Source organism: Prinia subflava, chromosome 17, assembly GCF_021018805.1.
Source record: "Prinia subflava isolate CZ2003 ecotype Zambia chromosome 17, Cam_Psub_1.2, whole genome shotgun sequence".
In the NCBI taxonomy this organism is placed as follows: Eukaryota; Metazoa; Chordata; class Aves; order Passeriformes; family Cisticolidae; genus Prinia; species Prinia subflava.
The window spans coordinates 1,939,005-1,957,797 of NC_086263.1; the positions used below are offsets into that span (position 1 = coordinate 1,939,005).

The following is an 18,793-nucleotide window of genomic DNA, read 5'->3' on the forward strand; positions in this document are numbered from 1 at the left end:
AACAAAAAGAGGTTTGCACCAGCCTGGCTCAGGATTCCCTGAAGGATGCTGAGTTGCAATCAACATTCCAGCTAATAACATGGATTCAGCCAGGATCCTCAATCCACAGCTGAGCCTTCCTGCAGGAGCCCTCCTAAACACCCCAACAGCATCCCACTAGTGACCTTATCGATGAGGTACCAGAGATTTTGGGGTCTTTGGCTGCTTTGGGGTGACAAATCTGCAACAGACCCATTGAGAAATTGCCCTTTTGAGGATCAGTGACACACCCATCATTTTACTGACTTTTTTTTTTGTTTAAAGAACAACCCATATTCCTTGTGTTTTCAAGAACTAGCCCATAATATGTAAAATTCAAAGTGAATACTTGTGGCACAGTATTGTTCCTTCCTGAAAACACTTTTAACAACGGAGAGAAACGTAACGTGGAAAAAGTTGAGGGTTAAAACAAAATTAAGAAGGAATTTACAAAACAACACTTACTATTTAATCTTCATCAAAAGAAATCCCTACTCAAGGAATCCAAATGATGTTTCTAAGGGAAAACCAGGCTTCATTGATGGACAGACTTCTTACCTGCAGGATGTTGGTGAAGAAGTCGTGGTAGAACATGGGCCAGTCTTGGCGGCCGATGTCCACGATGACTTTGCAGAGCTTGTTCCTGATGAAGTAAGGCAGAGTTTTGTGGTGAGCCAGCAGCAGCTTGGGCAGGCAGCTCCTGATCTCCATCTTGTCCTGGGATGGGACCCCCAGCCACATCTTATTGATCAGGTTCTGGAAAAGCAAAGGGCATCCCAAATGAGCTCATCTTGGACACACTGAAGTGTCTCTCAGTGAGACACTGAGACAATCAGCAATCTCAGACTGGTTTGGGCTGGAACGGACCTTCAAAATCATCCTGTTCCAAACCCCTGCCATGGGCAGGGACACCTTCCACCATCCCAGATTGCTCCAAGTTCCTTCCAAACTGGCCTTGGGCACTGCCAGGGATCCAGGGACAGCCACAGCTGCTCTGGGCACCCTGTGCCAGGGCCTGCCCACCCTCCCAGGGAACAATTCCTTCCCAATATCCCATCCATCCCTGCCCTCTGGCAGTGGAAGCCATTCCCTATGTCCTGTCCCTCCATCCCTTGTCCCCAGTCCCTCTCCAGCTCTCCTGGAGCCCCTTTAGGCCCTGGAAGGGGCTCCGAGCTCTCCTTAGAGCCTTCTCCTCTCCAGGCTGAACAACATAAAGCAGGGACAGAGCATCTGGCAGAGCTGCTGCATCTCATGGCCCAGGACTGGCAGTGCCACAATGGAGCTGAAGTTACTGGTTTAACTGGTTTTGGGTTAAGCAGAATATAGTGGCAGGCACAGAACTATTTCCTCTAACTTTTAACCCTGGGCACTGCAGGTTTCCCCTCTAAAGGGGGAAGCACAGCCTTGGGGCAGGAAGCAGGACAAGAAAAGCAGGGAAGGAGGTTTGGTTTCCATGCCCCTGATGCCACCCAGGGCTCCTGAGGCTGAGCTGGAAGGTCACTGGAGCAGGCAGTGCCTGGCAGTGACAAGGCACCACACACACAGAAAGCTTTTAGTCCACTTAAAGACAGACAAAATCCAAAGGAAAGCAAATTGCTCCCCTGCCCTGATCCCATTTGGGCTGTGGAGCATTAGGATCTGGATCTCTCGGGATAACCCAGAGAGGAGGCTGAAGCCACGTCTGTGCCCATCTGCAGGACTCAGCCTGGAGAAGGAGAATGCTGCAGATCACAATCATAGCCTGGGCTGGAAGACACCTCAAATATCTGAAACTGGAAAATGATGTATGGTCAAAGGAGATGCAACCCACACTAGGATGGACTGCACAGAGACACCAGTTCCCAGAGGAGAGCTACACAGGGACATTTATACAGAAATTCCTCAAAGAAGCTGGTTTTGGTGTTTTCTAGCACAAAAATCCACAAGTACTGCTTGAAAACAATGGCCCAAGCAGCTGAGGGTTCCTTGCTGGCAGTTCAGAATTCCAATAAAACAGGAAGATGTTTTAGCTTTAACATCCATCCTTTCATGCCCACTGTGTTCTGTCCTACCCCTCCCACCAGCCAGCAACACCCTCCTCCCTGTAAATGCTTTTGGGAAGATGTTTTCTTTTCCAAAAAGCAGGAAGTGAAAACAATTCATCTGGAAGGGGACCAGGAGGAGTTTTATTCCAAATTCACTGCTAACTTCCTAAGCAGTTTGGGAAACCCATGTCCTTGGGCATTTTTGGGAATGATCCTTGTTTTCACGGCCTTTGACTGATCCAGTACCCAAGGATAGGTGGGGAAGCTGCAGGCTGGGACAGACCACGGCTCTGAGGACCAGGTAATGTCCAGCACTGCACCAGTTAATTTTGGGAATTCAAGCTACTCCATGGAGAGATCCTCATCTCCCAGCTGGGCTGGGGACTCCTGTCCCTCCCTCTGCACTTGCACAGTGATTTCTTTATTCTGGGCACAATTAGGGTTTTCAATGCTACTTTTTCCATCTCCAGGGAAGCAGAGGCTCAATAACCAAACTCCATGAAATGTCCTGAGCTGGTAGGATCCACACAGGATGATCCCAAGGATCACTGAATCCACCTCCTGGCCCTGCACTTGTTTTGCTCATCAGGAAAATCAGTGGGACACCATTCCCTGAGCAGGAACAATTCCCATGTCATTTGCCATGATCACCCCTGTTTGAGGGGAAGGTAAATCAGATTTCATTTGCAGCTGGGGTCCAGACTCCCTCTGCAATCCCTAATGAGTAAAAGGAATATTTAAGAGAAGAAATCAACAATGATGAGGATAATTTGTAAAAACAACACAACTTTAGGAGCAGAATTTTTATCTAAAGGTGTAATTTATGTAAAAAGTGGCCCAGTGCAAAGACTATAAATCCCTCTGATCTAGGGGCACAGCTCGGAGTGCCCACCCAGCCAAGAACTCAACACAGAGACCACAAATGGCCCAGACTGATGTGACATCAACCAGACCCCAGGACATCCTCAGGGACAGACCCTGCACCGGACACTGAGAAATCAGTGACACAACAGAGCTGTTCACAGAATACTTCTGCTTATTCCAGCAGACACAGAGATCAATATCAAGGCTTTTAACCCAATTTTTGTTCTTTTATAAGTAGGTGAAGAGTGGGATGTGGCTGTCTAAGAGAGACCTCACTGCTCCAACCAGCAGAAGTTTGCAGGATGTAGTTCAAGAGCACCAACAACAGCTACAAAATGTCAGAAAAATAAAAGCAAGTTTGCCTTTCCTCTCAGCACTCAAAGCCTGCAGGAGCCAGGAGCAGATAATCACCCCCATATTTCTGATCATAAAACCAGCATAAAAGCAATAACACCCTTAAAAGCATCATGCAGAAACTCAAGCAGCCTCTGAAACTGGAGGTAATTTGTGCTTAGAGATGCCAGGAAATGAATTCTTCAATTTGTGTACAAAGATTCATATTCTCCCACTCTGGGCCTGCCATTAAGCAACCTCTCTGGCAGAGAGCAATAAAAGCATCCTTTATCACTGTACTTACCAGGGATGCCATTTCAGACAAACATTTTCCCCAAAAAAATCGATTGCCAGATAAAACTGCACCAGGCAGAGAAGGCACAGAGCAGGCAGGAGCTCAGCCTCACCTCAAACACTGTCAGGCTGTACATCATCACATAATCATTCCTGGTGCTGGACAGGAAGTACAGGCAGAATCTCCAGGCTCCTATCTGCTGGGCAAAGTTATTTAAAAGCTCCTCTGCAAAAAACCATAAAATATCATTTTAAAATGTACTTCAGTTTTAATTTGACTTTGATGCAAAATATTCCATTAAAATTCTTTAGCTGTAAACAAAGCCATAACAATGTATAGTGATAGCACAGCAACTGAGCAGGGAAGAGACCCTGTGTTCAGGGAGTGACTCAACCTGGAGGAGGGCAAAAAATATAATAAAATCACATTCTACAGTGTTTAAAGCAAAGTAACAACAGGCTTTAATGAAAACAAAACAGATGTGTCATTTTAGAATCAGTTTTGACATAAATACTGCAGCAGATAAGAGATGAATATTAAAGCAAATCACACAGCAATTGTATTATGAGCACTGTTATTTTATCTGTAAAAGCCAAATGCTGGGATTTCAGGTCATTGTGAGAGAGCAGGAGCACTTCAGATCACAGTGTTCCACACCCCCCTTCTTTTAATGCAACACCAAGAGCTGCTGACTTGGTGGAAGCTCAGGGTGTCAGAAACCCCCCTGAACGCTCAGGGAAGGCTTTGGTCATCTCTCATGAGGTGACAATGTGACAAAGAGAAAAGCCACAAGGGCTGCTTTACAGGCTAAGCAAATTTAAGGCTTAATTAATCGTTTTCTTTCCTGCAATTTAAGCAGGAAAATGAGGGATACCTTTTCCACGGCTGGATATCACCGTTGGAAAAACCACAACAAAAAACCTTGTGTTGTTTATTTTACAGCATTTCTGGGACAAGTCTTTCATGCTGATGACACTTTTGGCACGAGGTGGTAGAAACAGAACAATCCCAAAATGGTTTGGGTTGGAAGGGACCCTAAAGCTCATCCCATGTCCAGGGACACCTTCCACCATCCCAGGCTGCTCCAGCCCTGTCCAGCCTGGCCTTGGACACTGCCAGGACTCCTCTGGGCACCCTGTGCCAGGGCCTGCCCACACTCACAGGGAACAATTCCTGCCCAATCTCCCATCCATCCCTGCCCTCTGGCAGTGGGAAGCCATTCCCTGTGTCCTGTCCCTCCATCCCCTGTCCCCAGTCCCTCTCCAGCTCTCCTGGAGCCCCTTTAGGTCCTGGAAGGGGCTCTGAGCTCTCCCTGGATCCTTCTCCTTTCCAGGTGAGCACCCCCAGCTCTCCCAGCCTGGCTCCAGAGGGGTTCCAGCCCTTGGAATATCCCTGTGGCTGTTTGGGAATAAAAGGAATCTGCCTCTTTACAGTTACCACCAGCACAAGCAGCTCCCCCAGAGCACCCGGCAGGATCTCTGCTGCCTTTCAGGACATGTTTAATAACTCCACCCAAAGGGAATTGCTGTTATTCCTGCCTGTCATTCCACAAGAACTGGGACAGTCTTGCTCTGCACTCCTAATGCTGAAGTCCATGCCCCATCTGCAGGCAGAGGTTTCCCAGGACACACAATCCAACAATGTACAGAGGAAACATCACTGCTTTATCATCCAGAGGAACCACCAGATTCCCCAGGACCCCAGCTAGGGAAACCTTTCCTTGCAGTTCCCACCTAGGAGAGGGGAAGATGCCAGTTCAGTGCAGGGACAGCTGAGCACAAGCAGTCCCCCCTGTGGGCAGGACCAGCAGCAGGAGCAGCCCTTGGAAGGGGCAGGAACTCACCTATCTCACGTTTCCGCTCGTTTGTCGTGCAATTGTGGAAAAACTCCGTCATCAGACTCTCCAGAGCCCGCAGGGAGGCCTCTTCTGATGCCTGGGAAGGACATTGAAGGAAAGAGAGAAAACTCATTCCCACTGTGACACAGGAGGGTGGCATTAGAACATCACAGACACACCAAAATCCAACATGAGCAGGACCAGCACAGGGCAATAACCGTGAACTCAAACTGCTCACTGGTGCCAAGGAGCAGCAAGATTTGTCCACTGCAACTCAAATCTTTGGACATGAAGGACCATTTACTCAGCTCCATTAATAAGGACAAGAACTCAACAAAATTCCTTTATCTTGGCGGCATTCAGGAATTTTCAGGCAATAAATAATTCTCACAAAGACAGCAAGTTCGGGTAAAGATGTTTTGAGATGGTTAAAAACTGTAAACATCCCATCATGGGAAGCATGAACTTTGAGAGGATTTCTCTTGGACATCAGGAGGAATTTCCCCCCAGAAGGGGTGATCAGATACTGGAATGGGCTGCTTGGGTGGGTGGTGGAGTCCCCACCCCTGGAGGTGTCCAAGGAAGGGCTGGATGTGGCACTCAGGGCTCTGGCCTGGTGACAAGGTGGGGATGGGTCACAGGCTGGACTCAATGATCCTGCAGGGCTTTTCAAACCTCAATCATTCCATGATCCTGTGACCCTGACACCTCTTCCTGTCTTTGCCTTGGTGCCATCCGGCTGCTTAGGAAGCTTGAAAAATTAAGGAATTTCCAGCCCTCTAGAAAGCAATATACCAGTATTCAGCAGTCTGATTCAAGAACAACAGCACCCCCCTCCCCCCTGCCCCCAAATTTAGGTTTTATTCCTGGAAATCATTATTAGAGTTTTAACTCCTAAAGAAATTATCGAGATGAGTATCCAGCTGCAGTTTTGGAGTGTTCTGGAGTTGGGATGATTTTATTCTGGCAAGGTAACAGCCTTAGAAACAGTCCTGCTACAGCACAGGTCATGCCATGGTTGTGTCCCCAGTGTTTTCAACCCATGCTATCAATAATAAATGCATCAAGATTCAAGCCTAGACCTTCAAGCACAGGAACAAAGCAAACATTTAAGAAAACTGAAATTTCTGCCTTAAAAAAAACCCCAAAGCAGAGACAAAAGCTGTGCCTGGCAGTCTCCTGCAGAGAAGAGCATGTGAGACATCCTGCAGAAACACTCCAGGCTTCTGCTAATTCCCATTGCCATGCACAGCAGTTTTCCCAAGGCCCAAGCAGCAGGAGCCCCTCCTCACTGGATTAACCCCCGGGAACAGCAAGAACTCCACAGCGAGGGCTCTGCTCTCCAGCAGCTGCAAGTGGATGCTCTGCAGGACACCAAACATTTCCATTTACAAAGGAATACTGAATTCCATCCTACCGTTCCTCTTCCTGCCCTGCTTTTTCCTTTATTCTTGCTTTTTCAAGCCCTACTCTAGAAATCATAGACTATTTTAGCAAGAGAGCTTGGTAGTGGGGAATTGGCCAACAATCCAAGCAGAGTCACGTTTGCAGCTCAGGTTTCCAGCTTTACTTCATTTATGCTGGGGCTGCAAACTTCCCTTCAGCCTCCAGCCAGTCACCATTCCCAGATAACAGCACTTCTGTGGATAAGTGACTCACTTTAAAAAGAAATAACTGACTAAGTGGAGTCCTTAATTACTTAGGATATGGCCACACTGTCACTTGTGGGAGCTAATGTCCTCCTGCCAAGCAGATCCACACATACAAATCCAGTATTTTCCTAAATCCCTGCACTTCCCTTCTCTGCTGCTCAACAGTCTCACCAGCAGTTTCTGATGCCAAACCCCAAAGATGAGTTTCTAATCTCAATTTGATGCAAATTCCTCCAAGAGCAGCACTGCTCTCCCACTCCACCTTTTACCACCCAATTCCAACATCACCTCAACCCATGGAAAACTCTTGGTTCCTCACAGGGTGGAAGGGCTCAGACATCTTTGGATACTTAATTCAATCCTTCTTCAGCAAGAGCAGTTGACATGAGTACATTTCTTTCAAGATTCAAGATTTATGTCCTGCTTTTGGAAATAAATTATGGAGTTCTCATAAATCTTGAGCATCTGCCTTGTCCTCCACTGACTTCAGCACTGAAATTTGGAAGATCCTATTCCTTAGGAACACAGTCAATCTTTCAAAGTTAATCTTCCAAAGCAGAACACCATGAACATGATGTTCAACATGTCAAAAGCAGGAAGAAAAGAAACCAGAGAGCACAACACGAGGATTTCATGCCCAAAAGCCCAGGCTGGGGAGCACCCAAGGCCACCTTGGGCACACAGTGGGACCTCCAGGATCGTTCTCTCCTCTTGTTTCACTTCTTGTGGCTCTTTGGGAGGTTTGGCCAAAGGAAGGTCAAGAAGGACAAACTGCCTGAGGTAACCAAAGCCCAGCTCAGGGTGCCCTTCTAACTCCAGGCTGGACTTATCAAGGACCTGCATTTGCTGATGCCTTTGGGTATCCCTCAAGTTGCCCAGATCCTGGGGGCACACGGTCATGGCCAGCTGTCCAGCAAGGCTCTGATAAGGTCACTGAGATAAGAGGTCACACACTGTGCAGAGCTGCAGGGGAAGGCGGCTGCACCTGGACCCAGACACCTGGGAAGTCGATTAGTGAGACTGCAATAAAAGTCCAGCTCTTTGGAGCACCTGGGGCTGTACATGGAATATTTCCTACTGTTATTCCATCATGAACTCATGAACTAGCGGTTTACTTTCTTTTAGGGCTCCCTGTTTACTTTGCATTGAGAAGAAGGACAGGGGGAACCAGCTCAGTTTAGGTTCTGGTCTGAAATTCTGGGTCATCCACAGATTTCAAATCCCAAGGTTTTCAAAGAAAGTGTGGACCATCTGTAACAGAATTTACCCCAGTTTTCTATGTCAGGACTGGCAGTTTGCCTCACTTCCATGAGGCATTGCTAAATATGCAGCTACTGAAACAGAAACACTTTCCAGTCTCTTTCAGAAGTCAAACCTGACCCCTCTCACCCCTAGTGCTTCCTAGGGCTGGATCATACATCACAAAATAGCATTTCTCTCTTCTGCCAACCATTAGAGGAAAATATGTTCAATTCTCCAAGTCCTGCTTGCAGAGCAGGTAACACGAGCTTCTCCCCGTGAAAACTCTGCAGCTCACAAAAAGCCGGGGAGATAAGATGTGCCACGTCACCATCCACTGCTGCTCCACCGCCTCAACACTGTGGCTGAGCTCTGACCCTCAGGGAGGGTCCTGGCTGCCAGATTCCGCAGATCCTGTGGCCAAAGGTGATGTCCTTGTCACAGCTCCCTCAGGGCAACAAGGCAGTGAGAGGTGAAAGCAAGAAGGGCTAAATCTAACACAGTCACAGCCACAGATTCCTGTGTTCCAGCAGCACATCCATAGTTTGATCTGGAATTTGGGTCAAAACAGCATCTCTGGGAGGTGTGTCAGGTGTGTCACAGGTGACTGTCCCCAGAATAGGTGCTCAGTGAGCTGTGCCCACACCACACAGCCCAGGCAAGCAGCAGCTCTGTTCATCCTGGAACTGTCCCATCTGACCCGAGCAGCACTTGCTGCGCATCAGGGTGGGAGGGAGGCACTGCCAGCCAGTGTCCTTCCCATCCCCTTCCCCCTCATCAGTTTGCTAAAGGTGTTTCACACCACTATCAGAGGAGGGGTGGAGCTGCTTACTCATTCCAGTTACCTCTGGACTCCAGCCCTCTGTGCCCTCCTCCAGCCAGGAAAATGAGCTCCAACAGCTCCTTTTCCTGACAGAAAACACAACAATTGCTACCAAGAACCTGCACATCCAACAACACTCTCCATCCACCAAAGCACCACCAGAAGGACCCACCCCACCGGCTGATTTCAGGGCTATCCTCCAGTTACATTTTAAGCTATGTGAGTCATTAAATGATTTCTGCTGATTAATGAGAAAAAAAAAAAAAGCTGCCAACCTCCTGCATTTCAGGCTGTTCAATATTGCAGCTGCACCTCAGTGACGCTCTGGAGAAGCAAAATCTTTGTACCCTGCTGCTGACTCCATGACAAGCTCAGATGCAGACTATGACTAAAGCACTGGGGCAGAATGAGTTACTCATCCAGCTCCAGCAAACAGAGCAATGCTCCTTGGGTTGCAGTTTAGACACTGCACACGCACTTGAAGAGCAGATACAATGCTAATTTTAGTTTGCATATCATCAAACACAACCATAGCCCTTAAAAAAGCACCTGCTCGTTCTGCAAGACATGGAAGTGCTTTCTAAAGCCATTTTATCCACAAGTGCTTTCATTTAGAGTTCACTTCCTCTTTTTTTATTTTATTTCATTTTACGCTCTCTGAAAGGATTTTTTTTCATTGAGGGGAAAGCTTTTCTCTACTGCTTTGCCATAAAAACACAGGCTGTTAACCTTGCAGTGTTTGCCATTAGAGCATCCATCACAAAAAAGATGATCTAAATACGGCAACTTGGGCTGATGACAACTAAGAGAAGGGCTGGGTCTGTTCAGTTTTTCCCTAATGTGTTTGCAAATGGATATCACTCTAAGACAAATTTAAGGCATTCCCTCTCCAGAGCTTTTTTTAGTAAGACGTTAATTGCAGCTGCAATGTTACAGAGGTGACTTCATCCTTCAGGCAGCGCTGGAGCACCCTCCTGGTGTGGAAGGATGGATTTTACACCACACAAGCTCCCAACACCTCCTCCAGTGGCAGGGAGGAAAAGCCCGGGCTCTGCTGCACCCCAGGAGCCCTCACAGCAGATCAAACCCCCCTTCTGCATCTCTGCTCTTTATTTAAAGCTGGGAGTTCTGTCGGGGAGTTGTTCCCACCCCCCGTGGTTTGAATCCCGACGCCCACCCCGCTCATCCCTGCCTGCAGTCCCTGTGCAGTCCCTGCTCCCGCTGTGTTCAACACTCCCAGCCAGCCCAGCAACCCCCACACCCTGCACTGGCAGCAAACGCAGATCCCTCGCAGCTTCCTCACCTCCTGGAGCCTGCCTCTCCATCCCAACCCCAACCCCAATCCCACCCACCCCACTCTCCTGCCATTTCCAGTGCAAGACACAGCCCAGCACAGCTCAGCCTCCTCCCAGTTATCAGGAATCAGATTTGATCACATTTATCTGTTAAAATCACTATCAGCTATGTCTACCAGCTTGTGGGCAGCTCTTCCAGGAGGGGTGAGACTGCAGGGGAGCCCACAACGAGAATCCTGGCTGATGGAAAAATTCCCAGCTGGAATTGCTATGATGCCACCAACAAGCCAGTGCACAGGGTTAAAAAAACAGACAAGAAATGAGAAATTTCATCCACAGCACCTGTATAAAATAACTCATCATCACCCTGTCGTTGCTAATTGCAATGTCCCATCATCTTCCACCTCAGAGCCTTCTGCTTCCAGTGTTGTGCAGTTAATTAACAGCACAGTCACACACCTAAAAATACAAACAACTACACTCCAGCTGCTGAAGTTTCTTCTCTATTATTTATAGTCAAGGCTAACTTAATGATGCACATATGTATTGTCAGTATTAACAACACTAACATCTCCGTGTACTGAGGTAGTAATTTACTCATTGAAGGATTACCAGAGTGTCTCTCAGAGCCCCTCCCTGCCCCAGCTCTAACACAACACAGCAATGAACAGGTAAATTAGAAATCACACTCTCAGAAAGCTTGTGGGTCATTTCAAGCCCGCTCACAAAAACCTGGAGAGCCCCTGGGACAGCCCTGGGTCACTCAGGGCAGTAAAATTCATGGAAGAAATCCGCTGTTATTTTTAGCAAGCAAAGCAGAATTATGAAGTGTTTTAAAAAAAGTTGCAGGACACCCAACACGTCCTCCAAAAAAGATAAACACAGGCTACAGGGAGGCAGAGCATTTAATCCTTTCCACCAATAATTGTAGAATTTGGGGGTTCACCCTCACTGCCAGGGTCTCTTATCAGAGATCTGACACGAGCAGCACACAGCATACGTGCTCCCCAGCAATGCTGTGCTACCAGGCCAGGGCTCAGCCCTCATTCTCAGTTTCCTTGTTGCACCTCAGAGATGTTTTTGCGGTTTCAAGAACCGAAAGCAGACTGGGCCCTGCTCGGTGCTCCCAGCACAGCTCAGCTCCTGGGGCCGTGGCAAGACAGCTCTGGCTGCAGAGCTGATCCCTCTCCTGCCTCACTCATTCCACAGACCACAACTCCAGCACTTCACTAACAACAAGGAGATTTTGCAAACTGGTTATAGTATTTTTTTTTGCTTCAACTGTGGGATAAAAGTCACAGAATGCTGTTGTACCTCAAGGCAATTGGCAGAGGAGCAAAGGCACCATGCTCCTCTCCATGTCCCTGAGGTCCCAAAGCTCAGGGCCAGCTCCAGAGCTGCTCAAAGCTCTCCTGCCTGGACAACTCCTCCCTTCAGGAACCTGGCTGCACTTCAGGAACCAGAGTGTTTAATTTAAATATCAGCTAAGGACTCTTAGGAGGACCTGCAGGACCCCAGGCTGAGCAGTGCTGTGTGGAACATGGAGAGCCAGCAGTGCCAGCCTGATTTCTGCACCAGAGATCATCTTACCTGGAACACTGCCTGCTCCACGAGTAATCAGCACCTTTTTCAATACCCAAGGGATCTGGTTTCTTAAACCCTCTTGGACAGGCAGATTCAGTTAACCAGGCATCAGGTTTGAAGGTTGAACTTTGATTAACAGGCTCAAGTGTCCAAGTATGATTCTTTCTAACCCAGTAACTCTTAACCCACATAACCAAGCCCAGCAGGCAATGTGTCCTCCACCCAGCAGTTCCCTGTGGCTTCAGCATCTAGGAATTCTCTTAGAAACCCAGCAAAGGAATAAAACAACCCCAGCAGGCTGGAATAAGCAAAGGGTGGTTTAGGCACAGTGCTGTTTCACGCTAGCTGAAGATGAGGCCAAGAGCGATTTCTGGGTCCCTGACGCCCAGGAAAGGCAGCAGATCACGTGCTGCCAACTTCCTAATTGATTTCTTGTGGTTTAGCTGCTGGAAAGGGCTCAGCAACTCAGTATTTTCCCAAACAAGCAGTTGCTAAAATAACAATACACAGCTGAGAAGTGCAGAAGCACTCAAAGCAGATTCCTGAAAATCAATACCCTGCACATCACCAAAGCACTGCAGGCAGAGGTGGCTCTGGAGTCACTTTTGGGACTTGCAATTTAAACCTGACAGTTCAGCCAGAGCCATCAGGCTTTCCCCAGCAGACACTTGGCTCAGTCAGCTCTCAGCTGCTGGCCACCACTTTTTAAGCCATCAATGATAATAACTTTTCATTTGGTGGGTTACCAGCAAAACCAGCGAAACAAAATCTGCTCTTCAGGTAGACACAGCTGAGCATCTGTCATGGGTGCTCGGCTGGGCAGGAGCTGCTTCCAGAAGTTAAAACACTGCAAGGTGACTCTGGTTGTCTTGGTTCAGAATTAACCTGAATTCCCCCCAGTGAAGTCCAGAAACTCACACCTCTGAGGCTGCATCCTTCCTTTCACTTCACTCTCCTTTGCTGGGTTCCCCAGGGTGCCCCACACTCCAAACCAGCCTGTGAGCCACTGCAGGGAGATCCCATCCTCCCCATCAGGCAATGCTTGTGCAGAGCCCCAGGACCCCGGGCACAAGGAACAAAACTCTTCCCTTTTCTCTACATAAACAAATCAGGCAGGACCACAGGGCTGCTCCAAATGCAGCTTCACTCACTTTGAGACAACACCTCCAGAGGTTAAGGTGAAGTAACACAACTTCTGTAACAGGCAGGTGGAAACAAGATCCCAAGGACTCCTTTGGGAATGAGTTCATTGGTAAGGAAAGTATTTGTGAAGGGAATAAAAAAATCCCTATAAAAAGTATTTGTAAAAGGTGTTAAGAAAAACACCCTCATCATCTTACTCCAATGTTCCAGAAATCAAGACATGAGCAGCAGGGTCAAATGAACTGACACTGTACCCAGCACGGCCTGATTAGCTGAAGTCTGTTTAAAAACCCCACACCTATCACAGAATCATGGAATGGTTTGGGGCAGAAGGGCTTAAAGATCATCCAGTGCCTACCCTGCCATGGGCAGGGACACCTTCCACCATCCCAGGTTGCTCCAAGCCCTGTCCAGCCTGGCCTTGGACACTGCCAGGGATCCAGGGGCAGCCACAGCTGCTCTGGGCACCCTGTGCCAGGGCCTGCCCACCCTCCCAGGGAACAATTCCTTCCCAATATCCCATCCATCCCTGTCCTCTGGCAGTGGGAAGCCATTCCCTGTGTCCTGTCCCTCCACCCTTGTCCCCAGTCCCTCTCCAGCTCTCCAGGAGTCCCTTTAGGCCCTGGAAGAGTCTCTGAGCTCTCCCTGGATCCTTCTCCTCTCCAGGTGAGCACCCCCAGCTCTCCCAGCCTGGCTCCAGAGGGGTTCCAGAGGGGCTCCAGCCCTTGGGGCATCTCTGTGGCCTCCTCTGGACTCTCTCCAGCAGCTCCCTGTCCTTCCTGTGCTTATAATGACTCTTCCTACAGAGAACACTCTTCATGCTCTGACAGGTGAAAATCTGCCAGTTAAAAATGCCCAGCTTGTTCCTCCTGACTTGTACAAACGTAGCAGCTCCTTTGACCAGAGAGAAGACAAGAAAAGAAGACGCCCAAGTGACAGCAGTGAAGAACCTGGCGTGGTAGTGCAGCAGCTCTAAGGAGTCCAAGATGCATGAAGAGATTTTTAAAAACACTTCTCAAATCCTTCACTGTCAGCAGAGCCACAAATAAACCCTTATTTATCTCAGCCTCCAGACAAGTCCCAATAATACCCCGAGAAAGGCTCTGAATCACAGTTGTTTGTAGCCCCAAGTGAAGGAGTCTCTGGAATTATGCACATATGCAGAGCTGGAAATGGGAAGCACCAGGGCAAGCAAAAAAAGAAAGTGAATGTAAGAAAAAAACAATTAATCAGCACATTTCTTAAAGGGGCACCTCTACTCAGATGCAGCTCCAGCAAGCAAATCCTGCTGATTTTTCTCCAACATCCACTTCTGCAGGATTAAGCCCATCACCATGGGGAAGAACCATCCCAACACCTGGATACACAATGTGCAAGGTTTAAAGCAAACTTGGGGGCAGGATTATACCTTATCCAACATATTACAGCAGCCAGACCTGATTTCCAATGAGGTGTGATTATACTGCACAAAAATATGGAATTTTCTGACCTTCACTCCTTGTCAAAGAAAAGAAAAAAGATTGTGATACTCCAAATTTTATTTGTGGCAAAAGCATTAAAACTTGTGTTGGGCATTTAAGAGTGCATAATGAAACTACCATGGGAAACACCATGGCAATAACTAAGATTTTTGTTAATTAAAATGTTTTCAAAGGACAGCTCATGCAGGGAGAACATCCAGTCCAATTAAATAAAAACAAGATGTTGACATCTGCAATGCTTCTGCACTTTGGGGCATTTCACAACTGCACTCTGCTGCTCACCCCTGCAGCTCGGGGACACCAGGGGTGTCCAACCCCTGGGGAAGGTTCCAGCCTCTGCTCACAACAGGAGGCTCTGCTGGGCCAGTTTGGGGATATTTGTCCTGGGGGACCCCCAAAGGGACACCATGACCCAACCAGCTCCATCAAGCACCAGCAGAAAACAGGAAAAAGCAGCTTTTGAGAGCCAAAGCTGCCTTTTCCCCCTGCAGCTTTCCCAGCCCCAGCGACTCCTGGGATCAGAGGAAAGGCTGGTGCAGCCCCCAGGCACGACTGGGAGCAGGAACTGCCTCCTGAGCACTGACTCACACTTCCACATCAGAGACTGCAGGTCATGGAGCACCCTGTCCTCCTTCACACTTGCAGAAAGAAAGCCAAGCAACTGCAGAAAATACAGTTTTGCCCCCCATAACCAAAGGACTGGGATGAAGAGTAACAAATGCAGCCATGCCAAGTAGCTGGTTCTGCTGTACCCTCTCCAGACCCTGATTTTAAACACCAGAAAACCCCCACTGAGCCAGATATCCATGGAAGAAACTGCTCTTCATCCCAGAGAAAAGGTGGAATTGCAATGCAGAAGAAACCTACTCTGTTCTTACCCAATGAAGCAGCAGGGAACTAGCTGAGCACAACACAGATTTTTCAGGCAAAACATCTCCTCAAAGGAAAAAAAAAACCTCTCACTCCCCTCTGGAAAGCTGCATCCAGTGCTGGCTTTGGCATCCTGACAAGCCAGTACACAAAACAGATGAGCACACTCCTTTCTCCAGAGAGGGGACAAAAAGGAACCAGGATAATCCCTCTTGGGAAGAACTCCACACTGCAATTAAAGCCCTAATAAAATATTAAGTCAAAATGCTAAAAATACACACAGAGATCCAGCCACAAGCAATAAAAGATAATTTAGAGTGTGAATGCAAAGGGTTGGAAATAGGAAAATAAATGGAATTTTGGGAATGATCCACATAGGAGAAGGGTCAGGCAAGATCACGGGGGAAAAAGATCAGGAATTTGTGGTGTTGCTAGAAGAACCTGGAATAGTTCTGGTAGAGTGAAAGTACCCTGGAGTGTAAACAGAAAACAGAAACAAGGATAAAGGAAGGAATCAACTGTGTGTGGAGAGAAGGTAAGACTGGAAAAGAGTTACTTCACCATAAGCTGTAGGTGCTTCTCAGCCCAGGAAAAGCTGCATCATCCAAAATTCCAGAGGCCAGAGAACCCACAAATAAACCCCAGGGGGTGCCTGGACGAGCAGGAAAGTCCTTGGCCATTGGAATCAGGGCAAAAGCCAATTGCTTTTCCTCTACCAAAATATTAATATTTACATTTTGGTTGGAACAACGAGGCCTACAAGGGAGAACAGACACACGCTGCACACTTCATAAATGCTGGAAATGGGATTCCAAAAACTATTCTATATAAATGGGAGTCTAAACATTTTATTTTGATAAAGCAAAGCATCAAACATCTTCTTTCTCTCAAACAAGAAGGTTGTCATGTTGACACCTGGGACGCAGAGAAAGCCAAGGCAGCAGTGATCCAAATACAAATATAGTTCCTAAGAGGAAATATCTGCTGTCTGATAGAGGATAATGATTTAGAAGGATTTTAGGGCATATTCTACCAGACAGGTATCAGCCTATACACCTCAAAGCTACATCTTCTTCTACTTTATCCTAATGTATAAATCCAACATTAGCAGCAGCTACTCTGTTCCTAAATGACACCACCTAACAACGTGCAAGTAAAAACCCAGCTGAACCCAAAGTTCTTGGAGTTTTTGGGTATCCATGCATGGAGTGATCTCTGCACAGCACTGAACCCCATCTGCCAGAGTTTAATGCTTTTCTGCTGAAATAATTACAACCACCAGCACCCATCCATCAGCGACAGCCAGTGGAAATGAGTTCTTCAAGCTCCTTTAGTGAACCTGGAGGCTCAACAATTTTGCATTGATAGCTTCTAGTCCTCCTGCAGCCTGCATTTAGCTATCCAGGTCTTTGAAATATGGATGTACTGGAATTATAGGTCCTGAAAGGGATTAGGTGCAACCATTCTGCTAAATGAGCTGTTTTCTTCAGAGAAAAAGTTCTGCTTTTGGAGGAACCATCTGAGCAGAGATCAGCTCTCCTGCTACAGTTCCCATTCCTGGTTCATCTCCAGAGACACCCAGGCCTTGCTGCAGAGATGGGAAAGTTCACCAGCATTAATCACCACCTCCAGTTTGATGATTTAATAGAGGAGAGATAACTGGGGTGCACACAAAGTCACAATATGACTTGCTGGCCAAAAAAGGAAGCCAGATGTTGGAGCTGAGGCCAGAACTTCCGAGTTCCTACTCTCTGGTTTCTCTGCTCAGCAGCTGATTGAGTCAGAAGGGTTCTCCAAAGGGTTTGATTTTAATTGCACACAAAGGGGATACACTGAGAGCAGACACAACCTCGGGCTTAGGGGTGTAGCTGTGATGCTGCACCTCAGCTGGCACTGCTGGGGAACAGAGGGAGAGGACAACACCCTCAGCTCCCTCCTCATCCCAAAACCTGGCTGAGAAGCTGAGCGCACCTCGCTGCTTCCTGCCTGTGCAGCAGCAGCACCCTCCCCATTCCTTCACAGCACAGCATCCCTGAGCTCACCTGTGCCAGGGACAGCAGCACAGCACCCCTGAGCTCACCTGTGCCAGGGACAGCACCACAGCACCCCTGAGCTCACCTGTGCCAGGGACAGCACCACAGCACCCCTGAGCTCACCTGTGCCAGGGACAGCACCACAGCACCCCCTGAGCCCACCTGTGCCAGGGACAGCACCACAGCACCCCCTGAGCCCACCTGTGCCAGGGACAGCACCACAGCACCCCCTGAGCCCACCTGTGCCAGGGACAGCACCACAGCACCCCCTGAGCCCACCTGTGCCAGGGACAGCACCACAGCACCCCCTGAGCTCACCTGTGCCAGGGACAGCACCACAGCACCCCTGAGCTCACCTGTGCCAGGGACAGCACCACAGCACAGCACCCTTGAGCCCACCTGTGCCAGGAACAGAAGCACAGCCCACACGGGGCCCGAGTGTCCCCAGGGTGATGGCACAGCCAGGTCAAGGGCCCCTGCAGGATCAAGGAGCTGCTGCTCCCTCCTGTCACAATGCCCCAGGTCAGCTGCAAACAGCAGGAGCGCTCCCAGAGCCGCTCTGGTTCCCAGCCACAGCCTGAGCCAGCCTCAGGGCCACCAGCTCAGCGAGGCTGACACAGAATAAACAGGAGCTATTCTGGTAATGGAGCAGGAGCTCCTTGGCAACCACAAGCACTGGGATAACCCAGGGCTCACCAGCATTACCTGGCAGGGCGTGCTGCAATCCACACACACTTCCTGAATGAAAGGCTCCAGCCATCACCAGGCAGCTTCAGGCACAAGAAAACGACAGCACTTACTGCTGAAATATGGGAAGGTGGTAGGAGAGGCCATGGAATAAAAGGCAGGATGCTGCTGTGGGAAACTCAAAAACATCCAAGCCGCAAACACCCACTGCCTGCTCCCATTTCAGCAGCTCTGTGTGCCTCACACACAACAGGGACACGAGATTCCCGGGATCTGGGCTGCCACTTCCATTGCCTGCTCGCCTGGGAGGCCCAGCCTGAGGGAAGTGTGAGTTCTTCTGGGAGAAGCCTGGCTGCAGCTCTGCAGCATCTCTGCATCCCAAAGCTCACACAGCAGCATTTCCTGGAAGTCCCTGTTCCTGAGCTGTTTTAGTTGCTGGCAGGATACAAATCCCACGTAACTGAAGAATGCATTTCCTAGGAAGCAATCACCGAAATTCCAGCCTCACAGGGGAGTTGCAAATGCAATTCCCAGGTGAGTGGTTTGCTCAGGAGGTCCCAGCTGAGCTCCCAGGGCTTCAAAGATGGTTCGTCTTCACCAGTGGAAGGAACAAAG

General features: G+C 48.6%; 1 protein-coding gene across 2 annotated transcripts in view; it reads right to left on the minus strand.

Annotated features, from left to right (window-relative positions):
• XPO6 (exportin 6) overlaps positions 1-18,793 on the minus strand; it is a 56,275-nt gene that overhangs the window by 34,756 nt on the left and 2,726 nt on the right. For both annotated transcript variants that reach the window (XM_063414269.1, XM_063414268.1), the window contains exons 2-4: positions 5,378-5,468; positions 3,647-3,759; positions 577-774 (exon numbers count right to left, since the gene is read on the minus strand). In XM_063414269.1, the coding sequence (XP_063270339.1) occupies positions 577-774; positions 3,647-3,759; positions 5,378-5,468 (402 nt within the window). The remainder of the gene's footprint in view (positions 1-576; positions 775-3,646; positions 3,760-5,377; positions 5,469-18,793) is intronic.